At 36.8% G+C, this 22,839-nt stretch overlaps 1 protein-coding gene across 1 annotated transcript; it reads left to right on the plus strand.

Annotated features, from left to right (window-relative positions):
- The first annotated feature begins 816 nt into the window (after positions 1 to 816).
- On the plus strand, positions 817 to 19,357 carry LOC129254651 (zinc finger protein 729-like). The gene is made up of 7 exons (XM_054893154.2): positions 817 to 910; positions 1,128 to 1,322; positions 1,694 to 1,885; positions 5,625 to 5,732; positions 6,118 to 6,228; positions 10,576 to 10,782; positions 11,293 to 19,357. The coding sequence occupies exons 1-7, from the start codon at positions 835 to 837 to the stop codon at positions 16,305 to 16,307; spliced, it is 5,904 nt and encodes a 1,967-aa protein (XP_054749129.2). The 5' UTR covers positions 817 to 834; the 3' UTR covers positions 16,308 to 19,357.
- The last annotated feature ends 3,482 nt before the right edge of the window (positions 19,358 to 22,839 follow it).

Genomic DNA, 22,839 nt, shown 5'->3' on the forward strand with positions numbered 1-22,839 from the left:
TTCTTTCTTTCTTTCTTTCTTTCTTTCTTTCTTTCTTTCTTTCTTTCTTTCTTTCTTTCTTTCTTTCTTTCTTTCTTTCTTTCTTTCTTTCTTTCTTTCTTTCTTTCTTTCTTTCTTCATTTCTGTCTTGCTTTCTTTTTGTCCTTCATTCCTTCATTTTATTGGGGGGGGGGGGGGTAACGAAAGGCTAGAAAAATAAACTTGCGCCTTTTTTAAAATGTTTTCTTTATTTTTGGGGACCAGTAGATTTTAGGTTCGGACCAGTAAAAATTTGAAAAACTGGGTATCTACTGGTCCGACATGAAAAGGTTGGACCAGTAGAAAAAATGGGTTAGTGTGGAGCCCTGAATTATAAGGGAATGTGGGAAGCTGTTGCAGAATGAAATTTTCTTTTAAGATGAAATAAATGGTGTATACAAGTATTGTGGCAGATTTGTGATACAAGTGGGACATGTTGTTTGAGTGAAAATGCTGTGGACATTTGGAGGACAGAGAGAACACTGGACTGAGAGGTTACAGAAGTGGTTCCAGTGGGAGGGGATATTTTTTTAAATGACATGACATGGGGGGCAGGGGGTACATGTAAGTGAGGATAGATGGCCCTATGTATGGGACAATAAAAAAAGTACGGTAGTGATCTTTGCCCTCATTTTTAATTTGGTTTCTGCTGCTGGTAAAATAATTATGAAAGAAAAAACGGGCCCCTTCTACTGGTGAATTATTGGTCTACCAGAGCTGTGTATGTATACACATAATTTAAAATTTCACTGAATGCGTATTGGTACCTAATATTTCTTTTCTTACTTGATTCATTTCAGAGCATGGTGAAACAGAATGGAACAGCCTGGCCCTAATTCTTCCTTTAAGGATCCTGATGAAACAATACGGGACCTTATTGGCTTAATTGGAGGTATGTATCCATTATGGATACTCATGTAAATATCCATGTAGCTGATATGTCAAATAAAGAATTGCTTTAATTACGTTGCCAGATGCTGGGTAAGCACCATATCATTGATGTGCTAGTTAAAATGAAATTTGTGTGTTAATTAGCTACCATAATCACCCACCTATTTATTAAAACATCTTTTTGACAATGACCCATTTATTTATCAATTGTATAATAGCATACTCTGGAGAGCAAGGAGCCCAACGAGGTTTCCTTGGAGCAGCGGCTGCTGCCCATGCTAGTCATCTAAGCCACCATGAGCTAGTAGAGAGGGCTAGGAGAGGACCTGACCAAGGGGATGGACACAGACATCAGGCATTCAATTACTTAGTAGCAGCAGCACAGAGATACCATGGCCTCCCTCTTCAAGAACGTAGGTTAAATCTTTCACTTCACTGCATTCAACAATTAGTCCACTCTGAGTCTCTGACATCAAGAAAGCTTTGATAAAAAAAAAAAAAAACAGGGAGTTTGGTATTATTAAAGGTTTGGTGAAAGTCCATCAAAGAGCAGTACAGTTAAGAATTTTGGAGTTTCATTAAGTGACGCCACACGTTGCTTTCCAATTATATACGTTTTGTTAATTGCCATGTCCCGCAAAAGGTGATCATTTTTAGCAGTAGTGCATAAAGTGACCAATGTATAAAATGACTAGTGCATAACTAGTGAACAACTTTTTGAAAGACCACCCTTGTTTTGGCATCCAGAAATCAAAGTGCTGTTCACCTTTAATTTTTACCACAGCATACACAAGAGAAGTTCCAAGCCAGCATGAACAGAGGTCTCTGTCTGTTGCACCCCATCACATCCACCTACCCAATCAAGAGATGGTTGAGAGGGCTCATTCTGTAGGTATTGAGAGGAGGCTGTCTGCGGGAAGCCATCATCAAGAAATCTTGAACTATCATTCAGATGTCCCTGGTCATCCTCAGCATAGTAAGTCATTACTTGTGTATTAGGGAGTTTTCACAACCACTACTCAACGCTTTCTGGAACATGGAGAATCTGTTGTCAAATGCCCTTCACGACAAAACAGTCTTTGTCAAAAATGAGTGAATCAAAACAGCAGTGCTGTCTATGACTCTGGACAAACAATGTATCTGTTATTTTTTGTCAGCTCTGAATTTTAGTACGATCTGCTGTTCCTGTTCACCAATTTTCGACAAAGACCTCTAAGCTGTCCATTGTAATTTGACGGACATATTCAAAAGATTAGCTATGTTGTAGAGTCTGTCCCCTTTGCAATTGCGAAAACTTACTATCTTAATATAAGGGCCTGTTGCAGAAAGAGTTGCGATTTAAACACTACTCAGAAAATCATACTCAAGTTCTATATTGCATGCTTGCTTCTGATTGGCTTAAAATCAAGTTGTGATTGATTGCAACACTTTCTGTAACAGTTATCAGGGGCCTGTTTCATAAAGACTTGTTATAATGACAAATGCACAGTTTATATAACAAGTTTATGACCAGCCAATCAAATGGAGGGATTTCAGTAGCTGTAAACTGTTATTGCAAATTTGTTATCATTACACGTTTTGTGAAATGGGCCCCTGATGTAGCCATTCTAGATTTAATAGACAAAATCTTTAAGTTTACCATTCCAAGCATTCAAATATTATTTTCTTAAATTTCTTGGTACCGTAAGTTACAATGCACTCCCTTGGGAAATGCTGTGTCTTTCCTATATCTGAGCAAAGTTATCCCTCTTGCTTTATTCTGAAAAATTTGGAGGTATATATAGTTAATTGTACATAAAACTTTCAAGTTTGTAGTTGCCTTTATCTCACATAGAGGCACCTTGACAAAAGACTGAGTCACTTTTAGCCGTGTCTTTCATTGGGAATCTCAATACTGCCTCTTCTCTTATCCTCTCATCTCACTATAGACAGTACCATGGATAATCAGGAATACTACTGTGAAAGACATTGAGTTTATAGATGAAAGACATGGGCTGATGATGATGATGATAACTAATAACAAACAGTTCTTGTATACATGTAGGGACAGTGATTTTCCGCGATCGCGGAAAACGGACGGAATTCACGGAAAGGGTGTTTTGAAACGGAAAGTGTCATTTCAAACGGAAAATCACGGAAAACGTATTTTCCCTCAAAATACACAGAATAGCAACAGAAATTACTCCAAAATCACAACAAAATGATAATATTAAATGGCCACAAAACCCCAGAAAACACGATCTCACTTCGCTACTTTCATGACAATTCACACATCGTGACTGCACTCGACATCAGCACACTTGATTGTACCCCACACCGTACCCGTACCCTGCCGCCGGCGCCGGGTTGGGCTTCACATGCACACACATATCGTTCACTGCACGGTCGTGTGTTGCTGCCCTCTACGTTTGAAGATGTAACATCACGATATCGTGGTCTTAAAATCCAAGATGGCGGATTGGCAAAAGCCGTTGACTGATGATAACGATGTCCAAAAAACCCCAAAATTATCGATGAAATATCATTTCACCGTGAAATAATGCTAATAATGTGAAAGGTGAGGATGTATGCATGCTAAATGGGGTTGGAAAAATATGTTATGCACCCGCATAGATCCGATTAGAACGGATTCTATTGTGTTGTTGGTACAGTAGCAGATACAAATTTTGACCAGTGCGAGTGCAATGTGTAAACGGAATTGTCACTTTTCCGTGTGTACAAAGTCTATGGGGAAACGAAATTTCCGTTTTCTGACATGCTGAAACGGAATTTGAGATTTTCTGAAACGGAAAAGGCAATTTTTTTAAACGGAAAATCACTGTCCCTAGAACGTCTCTATGCGCTTCCAAAGGACACTGATATTACATGTAGTACCCCTGCTTTACAGGGTTCGGATTATCCGGCCAGCAAGAGGCAATTTGCCGCAAGGCCCACCTGACTTGCTGTAATGCCTCTCAAAATTACGATGCTTACGGCAACTTAATGCCATCCCCTCTTTTTCGGTTTGCCTTGATGCCCTTTCACTCGGAACTTACACAAGAAACAAAAATCTATGGCTTTATGATTAGCTTTGCGCGAGTGTTTAATTTTCAAATCTTGCACCATGTTTTACACCATACCACAACACACTAGAAATTCGCCTTGCGACCAGTGATTTTTGCAAGCTTACCGCACATTGCTGAAGCTTGTAGAAAGCAAGGTTGGGCGGGCGTCGGAAAACACAGTAAAGCAGCAATGATTTGTAAACTTGCATCAGTCAATTGAATGTTTTTCTCTTCAAATTTTGTTCAGCGATCTGATTACCATTTACATGTACACGTGGAAATGTGGTTTCAAATATGTATCACATGCCTTTGCATTACAGGGCCCAAATCTTGCCCAAGTCAATTGCTTGGAGCTTGGCGCGGATAGATCTACTTGCTATTGCGAGCCAGACTCGTAGCATGATCGCGGAGCAGTCATTGCCAAAGAAAGAAATTTTATCGTGGTGAATATTTTGAAAAGATTCTGTGAGTAGCATAACTGTATTGTTTTAAAATCATTTTCACTTCTTGTTGTGATCTTTATATTTCAATACCAAGAAGTAAGAAGTGATTGTTATGGGAAATTATTTGTGAACGGTAAAGCAGTAGAAAATGAAAGATCTGCCGCTTGTGCCCCTCTGCAGCTCGTAAACAATCATCTCAGAAATAATAATAATACCCGATTAAAAATCCAGTATCAAAAAAAGATTACTTAATGTGCTTTCATATTTCTTTGTTTTTGCCTTGATGCCCCTCTGACTTGCCTTGCTGCCCTTAAAAAATTATTGAGAAAGAGTACCCCCAGCCCAAAATTGCCTTTCCCTAAAACTGGTGAAATTTGAGGCCTGTAAACTTAAGTTGGTGGCTGTAATTATTTACAGCGCACATGCATTTTAGGAATTAAGGAATTAATTCCTACTAGGTACCCATTAACCTCACCTGAGTTAAGTGCAGCACAATGTGAATCAATTTCTTGCTGAAAGAAACTACGCCATGGCTGGGATTTGAACCCACGACCCTCTGTTTCAAAGTCCGTAGTCTATTCAAATTAAAATTTAAATCATTTATTTCCACAATAATATAAAAACATTACATATATAAATGAATATGACATTGATATTTAAATATTGTGACAGAGAAACTTTAATGAATAGACAATAGATCTAATATATGTGGCCTATCACAATATTGTACATAATTGAGGTTTTAATTTGATCCAGATAAAATATTTGCCTTGAAACAATATAAAACAGGGACATTATTCCATTTCATCCCTATTGTTTCTCAATTCTTTTAGTCTTGGCTGGAAAAAGTGGTACCCTGTGACTATTACTTGACAATGTTTGACATTTATTCATTGGAGATGATATTTTGCCTTTTCTTGTTTTTACAGCTGAGAAAAATCAAATACCAATATATGCAATATCGCGCAGCCATATTAGTTGCCCTGGGGCCCATTGCATAAAAGTTGAAATAATGATAACTTTGTCATCCAATGGTATTAACTACCATTGTAATGCTGATCAACAGGCAATTAAATCAAGGCTTCCATGTAAGTTACCATTGCATGGCAAAGTTATCATAATTGCAACTTTTGTTCAACAGGGCCCTGGTATTTACTATTGATTTTCCAGCATTGTTTTATTGTTCTATTTGATTGATGTTACCTTATGTATTTGATTTGATCTGTAGTATACCAAAGACCTGCTTCTGCAGGACCATTGGTCCATCGACATCCAATGCCTCAAGAGATGCTCACCAACAATGCCCCTCCTTCTGCTGACTCCATAGTTAGAGAAGGTAAGCAAGTTTTGTCTTGGGGTTTTTCCTGCATTTTCATAGAGCTTGGGTTTTGCAAAACACTAAGTTTGCAATCATTTGCAAATTTTGATCACAAATTTGTGATGAATAGATCAATTATAACAACAGCAAATCAACTTCTACCAGAAGCAGACCAGCAAATAATTATAGGACTGATGATTAAGTCTAGGAAGTTAGATTGACTTCTGTGTGATTGGGAAATTGTCAAGACACTGCATTTTTATCTAAAGTCTTATGTCTCAGCTCTGCAACTGTTTAGTTTAATGGTATGGATACCAGAAAAATTGTTGATATTAATTGAAAAACCATCATCATTAACAGGGTTAAGAGATATCTAATTGACTATCTTTGATCTTTTCCTCAGCATTTGTACGATCGATGGCAGGAGAAGAAGATGATCAATCAGATTATTTACAACCTTCTGGAGGACAGCCTTCTACCCAGCATACTGATAGTACATCTGTCATTCAAAAAGGTTAGCTGTTATTGAGGAGCATGTATTACATAGACTTGACCCTACAAACACTGGGGTGGTCTCAAAGGCCCCTCCTCAACATTTTGTGATGGATCCACAATGTGAGAGGTTCATACCAAGTCCTTTAATGCCTTTTCTCTTTCATGTCATATACTACTTTTGAGACCAAATTTGTGACACTTTTTTATATGGTTCCGAAATTTTGCAACATGAGCGAATTGTATCTCAGACCCAAAATGGCTCAAAAATGGGATTTCATATACATATCCAATGCAAGTTCTGGTTCTAGCCAAGATTCACAAATGTGTCATTATTTCTACTTTTATGCTTTAAAATCAATTATTATCATATTGTTTATAATTGGAAAAGTGTCGTCAACTTTTTCCATTGAGTAAACAAAAAAGAAATGAAAATAAAAATAAAAAACTGAAATACATAAGAAATCATTTTGGTACTGAATAGTTTCTAATGTTCATTTGATTAGAATCCCAAGAGTCTAAAAAAAAAAATTCAAGGGCTTTATTTACAGATTTACAACAAAAGCTATTTTGCATAAAATAGGATAATTGATTAAAAATAGATATAAATTAATAATTTTTGACAATCAAATGTACGACTTCTGAGCAGAGTGAGACTATAGGTGCCCCTTTTCAAATGGTGTTGGTGGTTGCGTCTTTGAAATCTTAACCAAGGTTAAGATGTTGAAATGTCATCATAACTTTTAAAGTTTATAAACCTATTTCATAAAGCTTGAACACGAGGGTAATCAAATATCACTGCTCATCTAACATGTGTTGGGTCACATGATTAAGGTCAAAAGTCATATAAGGCCAATGAATTTTGACCATGTTGGGGGGGGGGGGGGAATCAAACTTGAAATCTTCAAAATCTTCACCAAGGTCAAGTTTTCAAAATGTCATCATATTAGACATAACGTATGTGGACCTATTGGAAGGTTGCTGCTAACACGTAAAATTGTCATAGTTTACTTTATTCCCCTCCAAGAGGTAGAATATTAGTGGATACTATCTAGCTTGAGAGGAACAAATTGAGTAATGTGTTTAATAATTATTCAGATATATTTATTTGAAGACTAAATATTATAATTATCAGTAACAGTAGATCATAGGAGCTAAGTGACTGTCTTCCAATTCACACCATTTTAGATCCCAGTCTTCAGGTTTCTGCCAATTTTCAGAACCTGGCAACTTCCCATCTCATTCACTTTTAGGCTTTTAAATTTAAAGTACATATGAAGTTCAACATGTTGTGGCTTTATTTTAGGCCCAACAAGTGAAAGTGGGTGACATCCCTCTTTTTTTCTCTCTATCCAAACCATGACCTGATAGTAAGTTCTAACTGCATTGGATTTCGAGGAAGCTGCAGTGGTTGAAGATGTTCTGTCATAAATGACTTGGCATTTGTTACTTTCTTCACATACAAGTTGTAGTCTAGTGGGGGAAGTGAACCTCAATGACTATTGCCAAACAAGTGGCCTTTGCCCGGTGCAAAGTTCCTACATCTAGCAATTTGGCTGGTTCGCTTAAATGAATGCTCCTGCATATGTCTGAATGGTGGGATCACCGTAAAACTCTTTGAGAACTGACTAGTTTCTATGCCAAATACCCATGAGATCTTTGTCTTCACTTTTCTGAGTTGTAGACGTATGGCTACGATGCAGCTGTAGATTTAGCAATGATGATGACATCTCCTTGTGTCCTGATTACGATGTAGTCACCTTTTCTCAATTTCTCGGGTTTGATATCGATAGATTATTACTTGTTACAATTCCTGGACTAAGAATTCATGATTTTTGCCTCAGAATTTGGCCGTTGCTGTGAAGTTGACAATGGCAGGGAAATTCCTTCTTGTCTGAATTTATGTGCTGTCTGTCATCAATGACCCACTCCCATAGCTATCAGACTATAGTTGCCAAACCTTAGTGCTGAATTGTGAAGTCGACATGCAAATTTAGTATCTCGCCATAGTTGTTTCCTATATTCCATGGGAGTCGGTGAATGAGGGAACCACCATCAAAAGCATAGTGTTGAGTTTTGGGAGCTGTTTTACATGATTTGCTTGAGTGATCTGAGATGGCATTGGTCATATGATATCTGTCAGGATTTCAGTTGAAAAGTTCTTAGCCTTTAAAAAAAAAAGGCTGATGGGGGAAAAAAAACTGAGTTCATGACTTGTAACCATGCAAGCGAAAGATTTCCTGTCTCGTAACTGACCATGAAACACTGGAACGGTGTAGCCAAGAATTATGGCCCTATCCTTTCTCTTGAATGAGAATGTTAGTTTTGGTTGCCCAAATGTGCTATAGATAATGTTCTTCCTGATTGACTCCTACTCATGGACATTAAAGGTCCTATGACACAAAAACCATCTTATTTTGGATATATATCTATTCTTGGGTAGTTTTACTTGAAAAATACGAATTTTGCCATCGGTTTCTGTGTATGACGAACCGGTGTTGAGTTATTCCATGGAAATGAACTTCAACGGGAATGCCCACTAAAATTTTCGAAAAAGTTGGTCGATCGACCTGTCAATCATCGTGACGTCATCGAAAGAAAGCTTTCTCAGCTGTGCAGCTGGACCCCTAATTATTGCACATGTTTCTCGTGTAGTTGCTGTTTCAACCGAGCTCATCCTTAACAGATTTTTTAGATTTTTATGAGGTTTTGATCATTGCTGCAGCATCGTCATCAGCTGCGTCTGATATTCTTCAGACTTTGAAGATTCAGGTTCTGAATATTATTCCAGCAATTCAATTTATTTACTTTGAATCCACACGTGCAACCACAATAGGCACTTCACGCTCCAAACGTCAGCAACACTCGGCAGATTCTTCCCCTGACGTCATAATTGTCACGTGATATACGAAACCAAATCGGGCTGAATTTTTTGTGGGCCTGGCGAATTTGGCTTAATTTTCAATATAAAACTGCCTTTGAACCTGATGTGGGATGTTTTTCGGGTAAAATTTTGATGGAATCGTTATTAGTAACCTCTAAGCTAACGAATAAACCAGCATCTTTGCTGTATTTCATAGGACCTTTAACACCTGGCAAGGCTACATGTCCTTCATTTCTCAGTGATTGAGCTGACAAAAAAATGATAACAAATACACAAAATTGTGAGCTAATTGTTTGCAACTCAGATTTATCTGTCTTTATCCTATTTTTTTGCTGTTCACTCATTATGTAGGAGAGATTTGTGAATTCTTGCATCATAAAGATGATTTCAGATTTGATGGGAATAGGTTGGTTCATAGGGATCTCTGTTCTTCTGTCATACTGCCTCCAGATGACAGACCACTTGTGCTCTTGATAGAAATTTGTTTATGCGACCATATTGTTCATAAGTTCATAAGTTTATTTCCACATTCGTACATAAAAGATGTCCAAGACATCATTACAGAAGAAAATCACAAATTATCAGAATACAAAGCATAGTACAAAATACACAAAAATACAATACAGAAAAAAATAATATATCTAGAATGTTGGGGAGCGAGCAACAAAGGTCAAATACCTATCGAGGTTCCTCCCTTAGCCATATGGTAAAAAAGATGGATATAAAAAACATCAAAACAATCACAAATATGTATGTAAAAAATGGAAACCTACCCCCTCCCCTTAAGCAGGCATTCTAAGTTGTGAGTGTGGTAAATGTGAATTGAACAGCAAGTTATATCAGAATATGCATTTTAAATATATCGTTATAAATAGCCTGTATTTGCTAGCTTTTTATTTCGAGGATAATGAAGGAGTAATATATTTATGATAAATTCATCTAGGGGCAGTAGCCATCTTTGAGATAATTTTGGATATTCTGGTAATCCAACCATCAGTAGGAGTTCCGCCCAGATTTAATGGGGACCTCGATCCCCTTTACCATGGGATATATAGTAATACCCAGTCAATAAGATGAATAATATGCAATTTATGGTAATTTTAATGTATTGGTAGCCATTTTGAATATGTCAGAAGCCATCTTGGAATGTCACTGGTTCAAGAAGTCTGCATGTGTAATAACTTGTTTTAAATGCATTCCTTGACTCACCAACCATGAGAAAGAGCCAAGTTCGTTGCCTCTTTGGTAAAAATGATTTTGATCTGTATGCATTTCAAGGTTACAGCAGCTAGTTTTGACATCATCTTGGAAAGGAATAGCTTTTCCATAGTCCTGATTTTCATAGATTTTTAATCTGCCGACCCATGGTCAAACACCACTAGAAATCATAGGAAAACCCTGTTTTTTTTTCTTGTGTAAGTTTCTTCATATATTGACCTGACGAGGTACTTTTTACATGATTATTCTTTCTGCTCTGTCTTTCAGCTTACGAGCAGGTGATGGGAACTGAAGAATCACCAGAGTCACCATCTCCTCCTCCTCCTCCTCCTCCTGCTCCTGCTCGGTCTGCACCTCATCTTCCTCAACCCAATACAGCTACTATTACTGTATCTCAGCTAGAGATACTCAGTCGTCGTCAACACCAACAGCAACAACATCATCTGCCTCCTCATTCTTCTCATCAGGGCACTGGTAAAGATAAATGACAATGATAACATCATACTTGTATGTTTAATTTCATGCCTCCGCCCACCGTTGGTGGTCCGGAGGTGTGATGTTTTCAGGTTGTCCGTCTGTTCCGTATTTGTTCTCATGATATCTTGAACCATTTGACGGGTCAACTTTACTTATCTGACATAGATAGTGATACAGACATAGATTATATCCTTAGAAAATGAGCATTCATTGCTTGAGAAGTAGTTAATTTAAAAAAAAATGAAAACCTACAAAGATATTTTACTTTGATTGAACACCTGATCGAAATACATTTTCATGTAAAATCACCAAGTTTGATGAGTGAAACACATTTATTTCATATCGATATCATAAATGTTTTAGGACATACGTATTCATATAATCTAGTATTAAACTGGAATTTAGGAGCATTCACCAAAATTAGAAAAAGGTGGAATGTGACCATGTCATTTGAATACATTGCAAATAAAAATATTTCATGTTACTTCTTTTTTTTTTTTTTTACAGACCACATAAAGATACTAACCAGCTCAGAAAACATTAAGCCTCAACACCCAGAAGTAGACTCCCGGCAAGATAAACAGGAGATAGAATATCAAGCTCCAGCTGAAAACATTGATAACATAAAGCAGAGGCTTCCGGAAACTGTGGCAGAACCAGTACAGCAGTTTCCCCAAAATGAAGGTGAAGGGAAGGGTGAGAGCCACCAAAATGGTGATTCCATTAAAAGTACAGGTAAGACTGCTGCAGAGTCTGGGGTTGCAGAATCTGGAGTGACACAGAGTGCCAAGTGTGCCAGCTGCCTCACCATGTTCGTACCAACCGATGGTGAAGTTGAACCAGGAGTTTTCCCTCTGTGCCCGGATTGTTTGCAACGCTTCACCAGTACCTTGCCGAGGTGTAAAGAATGTGGTAAGAAGCTTACAACAGATGAAAGCCTTATAACCCACCAGTGTGATGGGCAGGGGGAGAGTTTTATGTGTGAGGTGTGCGGAAAGGTATTTAGCCTTGCCAAACATCTTTCCCGACACAAGGTGGTCCATAATCCCTTCAAGGCTCACCAGTGTGACCAGTGCGGCAAGCGATTTGGACGGATGGAGCACCTTAAGCGGCACAGGCAAACCCATGCAGCCAACAAGCCTTACATGTGTGACAAATGCGGGAAGACATTCAGTCGCAGTGACAATCTCAATACTCACAAGTGCAATCTGGGTGAACCTCGTCCCAGACAGAAGCGGAGGCCTCTCACCTTTGAAGACACTGGAGAAGTTCATCCTTGTGACATGTGTGACAAGAAGTTTCCCACCCATCAGAAATTGAAGCGCCACAAGCGGCAGCACAACCAGACAAAGCCCCACCAGTGCAACCAGTGTGACAAATCATTTTCTTGCATAAGTCATTTAAAGCGCCACAGGATGGGTCATCTTGGAGTCAAGCCATTCTCATGTTCTCTCTGTGGAAAGGCCTTTGGTACAACCAGTCATCTTAATAGACATATGATGACTCACACTGGCAGCATCAAACAAGTCCAACAGCCACTTCCTCCCATCAGCACCAATAGCCACTTTCCTCTTATAATCAACAAGGATCCTCCGAATGAAGATTCAAGACGAAGCCATTTTCCTTCTCACCAATATGAAGATCCTGATGATCGGGAGCACAACACAGATATGTATTGCTGTCACTTGTGTAAGAGATACTTCAATAATCCAATCAGCCTAAATCAGCATCAGTGCTTTCCTGCTGATGAAAGCCATGACCAAGGTTCTTCTGTGCAAGAATCTTTTACATCGCCACCTGCTTCAAGCAGCAATCATTACAACTCAGCCATGACAACTCCAACTACAACTGCATCCTTGCCAGCTCAGCCCGAGGCAACACCTCCATTATCTACTCTACCACAGCCTCTTGAAGCCGTTGGATTATCACCGAAGATTGGGATGCCTTTGCCATCTCAAGGATATAAAGATTTAGTAGAGACTGCACAACATCTGATTGCTGAGAAAGAACCTCATCCAGAGTCTCTGAAACCTGGACCTGGAGAGAAAGGCAGTGAACCTGTGCAAGACCACAAAAATTTAAGTGAAATTGATACCAGTGAAGAAATCATTGAAAATGAGAAGAATCAGTCGATACCTACTGAAATCAGGGACCAGATGCTCACTGAAGAAGAAGTTCAGAAAAGACTGTTTACTTGTAAAGTATGTGGTATTTTTTGTGGTTCCCTGTCAGGTCTCCAGCTGCATGTACAAGTTCATACTCTTGAACGCCCGTTCAAGTGCGAGACATGTGGCAAACGTTTTCGAAGACAAAGTCACATGGAACGTCATCGCCTTATTCATTCTGGTGTCAAACCATTTTCATGTGATATTTGTGAGAAGACGTTCACCCGTCCCGATAACTTGAATTTCCATCGAAGTACTCATTTCAAGAATGAGGAATGTGAACCGATCCCCTGTGGAACCTGTGGAAGAAAATACCCAAATGTTGAAATCTTTGGAAAGCATAAATGCATTGATCCAGCAACAGCAGCCAAACTGCCAGTACATCTCCAACCAAAAGTGAAAAAGTACTACATTGGTGAAAATGAAGAAAAGTCGTGTGAAGTGTGCGGCAAGGTGTTTCGATCAGGGAGCAGGTTGACCAGACACATGCTGATTCACTCTCGGCCGAATAGTTTCAAATGTGATGTCTGTGCCAAGGTCTTTAATAGGCGGGATCATTTAAAAAGGCACCAGCTCACCCACTCGGGCATCAGACCATATGGTTGTACTCAGTGTGGAAAGCGCTTTGTACGCAATGACCATTTACAGCATCACATGCGTTGTCACCTGGTTAGTGAGGCAGCGAGCAAGGGCAGAGGCGGAGGAGTAGAAGGAGCAGATAGAGAAATAGGAAGAGGCAGAGGAAGACCAAGAGGCAGACCAAGAGGCAGAGGGAGACCAAGAGGTGTAGGAAGAGGGAGGGGTAAACTGGCTCAGGTCAAACCAGACAATGCTTTCTTCTGCCATGTATGTGGAATGAGATTCAGCAACATGGCTGAACTGGAGCAGCATCAATGTACCAGCACTTCCCCAAGCCAAGCTGTTATGACAGTTCCTAAACCGCTGCAGAGGATTTCCCAAAGAAAGCGTAAATCCAGGTTGCATTTGACCAGAAGGAAGATAAGTAAAGGCCCTACAGTCAAAGAAGATGAACATGATATGGGAATAAATGAAGAAGCAGGACCTTCGCGCAGGAAAAGCACCAGACCAAGGAAAAATTCAATGAGACGGTTTAGTGCAGTCCTGACGAGTGATGTTAGTGATGATGAAGGGGCTAAAGGAACAATAGCGTGGGACCATGATACTCCATACCCAAGTAGAAAGATAGGTAACCTTGAGCCAAGAGAAACCCAACTGCGTTCTTGTAGAGAGAACAAGCTGCATACCTGTGACATATGTGGGAATGTATTTCACCATTTCCAGCTTTTCCAACAGCATCAAATGATCTGTGCATACAAGACTTCGTCCATGTTCTATGATGAACCTGAACCAGAGCTAGATCCAGGGCCAGAGGAGATAGAGAGTGAACATGAGGAAGAGCATATACAGGTTCCTGAACCAGATATACCCATGAACACTGCAGTTGTCCTTGCAGGACAAGTAACAAAGGGTACCGATGAGGATGTCACATGTGGTGTTTGCGGGAAGTCTTTCAACAGAATGGAGAAGCTGATGAGACATGTGAAGATTCACACAGCAGACAAGAAATACGAGTGTGAGTTTTGCCAAAAGACGTTTGGCCGGTCAGATCATCTTGCTCGGCACAGACGTACTCACACTGAGAAGAAATTCCATTGCAAGAGATGCGGTGACAGGTTCAAAGATGTCAAGGAATACCGTCTCCACATGGAAACTCACAAAGAGGCTCCAGTTGAAAAAGCTTATTCCTGCACGATGTGTGATATGTCGTTTCCGAAGCACACTACTCTCATCAAGCACAAACTGAGCCACAATGTGGAAGGTCAGCATCAGTGCAAAAAATGCGGGGATGCATTTCCAGATGAGACTAATTTAGAGTCTCATGAGTGTCAGCAAGACGAAGAAAAGGTTCACACATGCTTAGATTGTGGCAAAGGTTTCAAGACCGTGTATGCTCTCACTCGCCATCTCTTTTGCCACACTGGATTGCGCCCATATGAGTGTGATAAGTGTGGCAAAAAGTTCACACGTAGTGGACATTTGCGTCGCCACCAGATTTCACATTCTGATGAAAAACCATACAGCTGTGACCTCTGTGACAAGAAATTTAGAAGAATCGACCACATGCGGATTCATAGAAAAACACATGAAAAAAAGGCCAGAGAAAAGAGAGAACCGTCTGAAAGGCCATATGGTTGTGATGTCTGCAATAAGAAATTTCGAACAGAGCCTGCTTTGGAAAGACACAAAACTCGCCATACGGTAGAACGTCGCTATATGTGTGACATCTGTGGTAAAACCTTCAAGCGAATGGATAATTTGAGGATGCATAATCGAGTACATACTGGGGAAAAACCACATACCTGCAAGGAATGTGGCAAGCAGTTCTCACATCACACTGCTTTAAGAGGTCACATGCGTACTCACTCTGATGAACAACCATACGTGTGTGAGATCTGTGGACGTGCCTTCAAGCATCCACACAATATGCGGTCTCACCAGTATGTACATGGCCTTCAAAAACCCTTTAACTGTGAACATTGTCAAAAGCCATTCAGAGACACTTACCATCTGAGGTTGCACATCTCTCGATGCCATGATCCAGACAGAGTCAGGAAACCCCGTGGTGGAGGAAGAAAATCAAGTACTTCAACTACAAGTGCAACTGCATCTGCTTCAGCTGCTGCTGCTGCAAGTGCTGCCAGTGCTGCTGCAGCTGCTGCTGCGGCTGCAGCAAGTGCCAGTAATCTGATAATCAACCCTAACCAGCCTGTTGAACAAAAGCCTGTGATAAACTCTCCAGTTTCAGAAGCAGGACCGTCTGTTACACCTCACCAGGCGACAGAGAGTCCATCACCCATCCCTCCATCACATTTTAAGAAGAATCCTTTAGCATGTGAGAGGTGTCACCTGGCTTTTCCGAATGTTGACCTACTTCACACTCATCAATGCCCAGCACTATATCACATGTCTCATGTGTCCCATACATCTCATAGTTCCCACACATCTCATAGTTCCCACACCTGCAATCGCTGTAACCGAACATTCCAGGACTCTCATCAGTTGAGGATGCATTTGCTTACACACAAAGAAGATCCCTCTGTCATATGTGCCATCAGTGCCATCCAGGAGAATTTTGAGGAACCTCAGGCTATTCAGCAGAGGTACCAGATGGCTGTACATCCTGATCACCCAGGACCACTGGCATACACTGTACCTCACCAAACACCTTACATGATATCCCAGTCTAATCAGCTTGCTTACTCAGTCGCCCACTCTCTTCCCAATCCTAGAGCTCACGGTACACATGGAGAAGTGCCATCTTACCAGATGCTCTAGACCTAAGGTCTCTGAAATTATCTTCTCTATCTTCTGTATATACTGAAAAGGGATTGATGAAGGTGCACCAGATTACATCAGTATTCTTGTACATTGATAGTCGTACAATTTGTTTCTCAGTAATCAAAATTTCATATAGAATGATTGTGGTGCTCACATCTCCCTTTAATTCAATACAAATATATACTCATGGATGTTACTTTGACTGTTTATCTCATAGATCTTATAGAAAGACAGACTGAAATATTTTCCAAGCAGTCTGTTTCCTTCAAGATATTGATAGTAGACTTCACATTATATATACACATGAAAAGCTATTGTACTATTGAATCATTATTCCCTTTTTCATCTGGTTTGGGATTTACTTTTTATTTAAACTTTTCCACTTTTCTAATTTTTGCTAATTCTATATGAAATGTATTATTCTGACTGGTGTGAAGGGCTCTGTTATTTTATTGGGGAGGACTTTGGAAATTAGTGACTTTATTATTATTTTTTTTTACATGGATACCAGTCCTTCTGAGAGATGATCTTGCCAAAATGATATTCGACATCTCTTCAAGATAAATTCATTGTAATTGTACTGGCAAATGCAAATTATCTGTATAATCGTGATGTTAGATGTAGTTGTGGAGTTATTTTCTGCATTTATATATACTTCATGCCCTTCACACAATGTGTATATACATGAAGTGTGTGTCTCAAATCACATGAAATATGAATGCTCCCACATTATGTAAACTGCAGGAAAACTCTGTACTGATGCTCCTATTACAAGTGTGTTATTGAATGTATTACATTATTACAATGTGTAGACACTCATGTAGTCAGAAAGTATTATAATACTTGTAAATATCTTGCTTGTGCAGTTGGAAATAATGTGCACATGATGTTACCATGTAATTTACTCAAGAGGAGAGAGGTGTCTTTGATTTTCTGAATGAAATAGAAAAGAGTTATACTTTATTATATGAACTTTTTGACCTTTCTATCATTAAATATATAGTGTAATGTATTGATAACTTTATGATATATATATATATATATTCACAGGTGAAGTATGCTATAGAGTACAATTTTATGTCATGTTTGATGTTTGATACTGATGAAGATATTTGTCACTGTTGTGTGTTTTGATGTACTGTCAAGAAGCCTGTCCCTACAAAGTTTATTCTCATCAGACTTACGCTGTATGAAGTTTAAAATTCAGGACATTCTTAATAATGAGACCGTATTAGTTTATAATTATGAATAAACCTCAGGCGTTAATTTTGATATTATGAGGGTAAAGAGTTCTGACTAGTACAAAGCACTCTCACCGAAAAGGCTATTCAGTGAGTTGCGCCAGAAAAAAATACTTATTGATTTCATTAATTTAATGGGCAAAAAAAAACACTTTGTATCCTCTGCACTCTTGCCTATTTACCACAAGATTCTGTTATTGTGATTAAAGGGCCATAGTTTCAATCATATTTTATTTTGGGACAGGTTCTTGACAGAAAACAAATATGATATAATAGTGAAAATGCATGCATGATGTATATGCATGTATTACTACACTGAATTTTATGTTACATATTTGTTTTTGTATGTTGATTCTATGTGTTTATATGTATTTATTATGGCAGAATCAATTGTATGGTAAAGTGTTATGAAATAGGGGGTACTAATTTTTTTATTTTCCTATTTTGATAAATTAGTAACTTAATTGTGTGATATTATATGTGACAATTTGCCTTGCTGTTTAAAGGTACTATTATTCTTGTAAATCGCTTCTTCTGGATTAGGCTAAAATAGGTGGGTAGTGCTAATATCAAATTAAATTTATTTTGCATTTTTCTGTCATGGTTGCAGTAATGATGTCAAAAAGTTTGCACCTATATGTACTACTATATGATAAATTTATTCTATATTTTATATTTCTACAACTTAATTACTGATGATTTGGAAGAAAATGGACCTGAATAAGATTTTATTTTATTTTTATTTGATTTTTATTTCCCCAGATCGCAATTTCATTAATGACATTTATGAAGTTGTTTAATGAGGTATAAGTGCTCATTTTGCTTGACTCTTTAATAAAGAATGGTAAATACAGTCAGGCACTATTTTCCTTGGTTAGATATTGAACAATGTTGTGTAAATCGCACTGGAACATTAATTTTCGCATTAGTTGTGCCAGACTCTTCAAATTTTGAAACTCTTTGATGCTTGAAGCATTGTAACGTGATGAGTATTCCACGCTATAGAAGTAGTTTAGTTTATTTTTAAAATACATTTTCTGATTTGCAATTCAATCAATTACTATTGAATAAGAAGACAATCATTCCCAAGCCTTATTGGAAGACTGTCTTTGGATTCCTGTAAGAGTTGTAGTATGTTTCCATTGAAAAATATTATATATATCAAGAAATAGTTATTACTACTTCAAGTAACAGAAATATACATTAGCTTATTTTATTCAATGCATTTCCTTCTAAAAGAAATTGTGTATACCAAGAAAATAGTGCTATTACTATTTTATGTAGAAAATATGCACTAGCCTAATATATTCACTACAATTATGGTCGAAGGTCCAGGACTGACTTGATATTATGTCGTAGTCCTTGATTTGTTTATGAGCCTTATTGTATCTACTTGTTAATACAGTAATTGTATTTTGGCCCTTTGCTACCTGTATGTTATATTAATGTGTGATTGTGTAAGCATCATTTATTGTTTATTTGTATGTAACTGCGTACCACATGCAATGTCCTATGTAGAGCACAATCATGTATTTACTATTTAAGTGTTAAATATGTTGATTGAAAAACATTAAACAATGTAGGGTTCAAAAGCCCAATTGGCCATTTTCTTGTGGCAGTTAAAAGATGGTAATGATCTAAACTTTTAGTTGAAAAATGGCAGAGCAATGTTCTTATTAAGATTTCCATGTTGGTTTATTCCCTTGTACCTTTAATTTTAAGTCTTAAAAATCATGTGAATGGTAATTGAAGTCAATTTAAAATCAAGACAAATCTAGTGAACAATGTCTTTACTCTTTCTTGATGTTAGGCAAAGAAAGTAAAAAAAAAAAAGAAATATAATGCCAACATCATAGATTTCATAAGATTTTAGTTAGAGGTGGTAAATACCTGTATATATTCATATTTTTCCTTGAAATTCATTAATAATTGGCTGTGATATAATCTGAATGATTATTTTACTTTATGTTATGCCACTCCAGTTTTAGGTCTGATGTATCTTCAAATTACAAATTTCTTTTGTTCTTGAGGTTGTTACTATAATCATTTAGTTTCTTTCTGATCTTGAGTATATATAAAATCAATCATAGAATACTCTGGAATTCCAGGAATTATATACCCCAAAATATCTCAATTATTAAATCTTAATTATTTAAAATCCCTGACCATTTTAACTGACAATTTACAAAGGACTTACATATATGTTGACTGCATGTATTACTTTGTTCTTATAATGTTATGATGTATAGACCCAACCATAGTTGAGGTCCCTACTGTACACCCTCTTGTAAAACAGAGGTAGGTAACAAAATATATGTTTAAACCAAAAACTTCCTTAACCAGAAAAAGAAGGATTTTAAGATGTTTATTTTCTATCTTGATAATTGGTTTTGAAGATTACTCTGTACTGAACATGTAAACATTTTAATCATATATGTTTATAGAATTTACCAACTAAGGATATGATTACATATTGAAGATATTTTCTTTTCTTTTTTTATTTTAAGATAGCTGTTGTTGTAGGCATGGTATGTATTTTTGAAATGTTTAAAATGTTGGGTGTAAATCATGTCTTAAGAATTTTTTGTAAAAACATTTGCAAATGGTTAGTCAACATATCATTTAGAATCTTGCAGATCTCCCTATCTAATTTGCAATTTTGTTTGAAATATGCAAAGTGCTTTTTATTACTATTAGATTGATTATTGGTGTTACAGATTTCAATGTTCACTTGATTTAGTGTGCTTGTAATTTCATTGTTAGTTTAGCAGAAAACAATCATTTTCATAGAAATATATATATATAGATATATATTTACACATATATTTAGGTAGGTCTATCTCTCTCTTTCTCTCTCACTCACTCAAATTATATATAGATATATATGTATTATGTATACAAGCGCTCATACACTTGTGCAAAAACGTGTGGCTGGAAACTTTGAAAGAATAGAGTATGGTATATGATAAGCAGTGTGTTCATGTTGAGTCACCAAAATATGAAAATTTTTAGGTACAATTTAGGGAGTGTTTTGAATTCATTACACATAAAATCAATCATGCTCAGAAGATTTCTTTTGTATCTTCAATATTTTCTTGGGTTTTCCATTCTTTTCAAGTGATACCATTAGATGGGTATTTTGAGTGATATGAACTGATTTACATTTATAAAAATGTCAATGTTATTACATGTATGAGTGTGATATGTATTGTAACCAAAGCTACTGAAAGACATGTTGGGTAGATACTTTTGTTGCCTTAATGGCAGGTTAGCCATTTTTTTTTTCTTTTTATGGCAGGTTTTATTTAATTTTTTTTTTATCTTCATAAATCATTTTCTTTGGAATCGCTGTCGCATTACCTCTGTTTTTTCCTTTGTTAATATTTCTTTTAATAATTCAAATATGTTTCATTTTTGTACTTGTAAAGTGTGGTGAATACAACAGGTCATCAAATTATTTTGAAGAAAAAGATGAGTATCATTTGAAATCTCAACATCATGATTTATTTGAAAATAACTTTTTTTATTCCATTTCATAAATCAATTAATTTAGTTGGACATACTGAATTTTTAAGTTAAATTGAGGAGAAAGTAATACTTTTTATTGGTTGTCCAATTTTCTCATGAAGTCTTAATGGTGAAACAGATTATGCTTGCTTTATAGAGGTTGTATACACAGTTGATTTTTTTTTTATTCATTGAAACCTGTATATAAAGAATACTTAAAGGAGACAAGAAATTTGTATTTTATGAACACATGGTCTAAGATGAATTCAACTACAGAGCACATTTACTTATAGCAGCCATAACTGTATTTATTTTTATTTTATTTATACATTTATTTATTTATTATTATTATTTTTTTTTTTTTGGGGGGGGGGGGATTCCAAAGAAGAATGAAAGCATTTTCAATAAATTATGCAATAAGCAAGGTGTGTTGCTATGTAAATGCATGTAGTGCATAAATCATGTTGAAGATCCAAATTAGAAATTTAAAAAAAGAACAGCACCCAAACTGAATTTATCTATAGATATGGAAGATTCCTTGATTGCATGTTCAGTGGGGAAAAATATTCAAGGGAAATCAAATTTGTGGTCATTATAGATAGGTTGTATTTCTACACATGCTTTTGCTAAAGAAGGTTTGACTGTATATGGGATGCCAATTGAATCTACTTTGGTATGTGTATGTTTCCCACCTCTCACTAAGTTTATATTTGTTACCAATGGAAAATGAAGAATAGTGTACTTTTGTCCATATGTCTATGGTTCCACAGACAATCATAAGTTGGAGGCCAAATATACACGTGTAAAAAGATATGTGTCTATACTACTTGTACCAGTCAAGACAGTATATAGCCAGTGATTTCAAACATTTAACATATGTGATGCCATTTTTTTTATTAATAATTTTCTTTATCTTTTTTAATGTCTATGTGAATATAAAAAGGAAAATGGGAATGAAAACAGCATGTAAGCACAGGACATTTTTTTTTGCATTTTGGATTGTGTTTATTGAAAATATAAAGAATCAATTTTTTTTTTGTGTGTGGAAGATGTGAATGAGCCTGTAAAGGCCATTTATGTTGATATTTTTATTCTGTTCTCTTTCAGGACTCTCGTCTCATTTTCATTTTGTGCAAGCACCCATTAGTAAGGTGGAATGGAATACCCTTTTTCCCTTTTTTATGTTTATCTTCTATATACATCTTAAGTAACGTTATTGCTCATGCTTTATGTTATCCTCGCCATGTAAAGAATCAAAATAGTCTTATTTTATTTGTTTCACACATTGATCATCTTAATCCTTAATGTTTCATTTTATTTAAGTGTGTATGTTTGTTTGATAATGATGCAAAGCTTAAAAATCAATGAAATAATTACTTGTGTATTGCACATTAGTATTATAAATGATTTATGTGGACTATATACCATATGTATCATAGTGTCCGTACGATGTTTTATGATGTTGATTAATTCACCCAGAATGCAGTACATGAACTCAAATTTTTTTGTCATTTAAAATCTTAAAATAAGTAGCAGATTAGATAGCAATGTAAAACAGAAAGAGAGAGAGAGAAACAAAGACTCCAGAATGTGTAATTATTTTTCAGCTTCACTTTGTATACATTTATTGGACTCTAATAAATTCCTTGCCATGCTATAATCTTGTCTGCAGATATGATTTTTATATGTATAATTTGTTATTGCAGTATGTTCAAGAACAGGGGAGTGTTTTATCAAGTTGACAGATCTGACATCTTTCCTAGATTTTGATTGGCTTAGAG

This window comes from Lytechinus pictus, chromosome 2 (assembly GCF_037042905.1).
Source record: "Lytechinus pictus isolate F3 Inbred chromosome 2, Lp3.0, whole genome shotgun sequence".
NCBI classification, from domain to species: Eukaryota; Metazoa; Echinodermata; class Echinoidea; order Temnopleuroida; family Toxopneustidae; genus Lytechinus; species Lytechinus pictus.

Excerpts from the sequence above, each read along its gene's own strand:
- LOC129254651 (XM_054893154.2), top strand. The coding sequence starts at position 835 with ATGGAACAGCCTGGCCCTAATTCTTCCTTTAAGGATCCTGATGAAACA. Across the intron at positions 6,229-10,575 it reads TACATCTGTCATTCAAAAAG|CTTACGAGCAGGTGATGGGA; the intron begins GTTAGCTGTTAT and ends TCTGTCTTTCAG. Across the intron at positions 10,783-11,292 it reads TTCTTCTCATCAGGGCACTG|ACCACATAAAGATACTAACC; the intron begins GTAAAGATAAAT and ends TTTTTTTTACAG.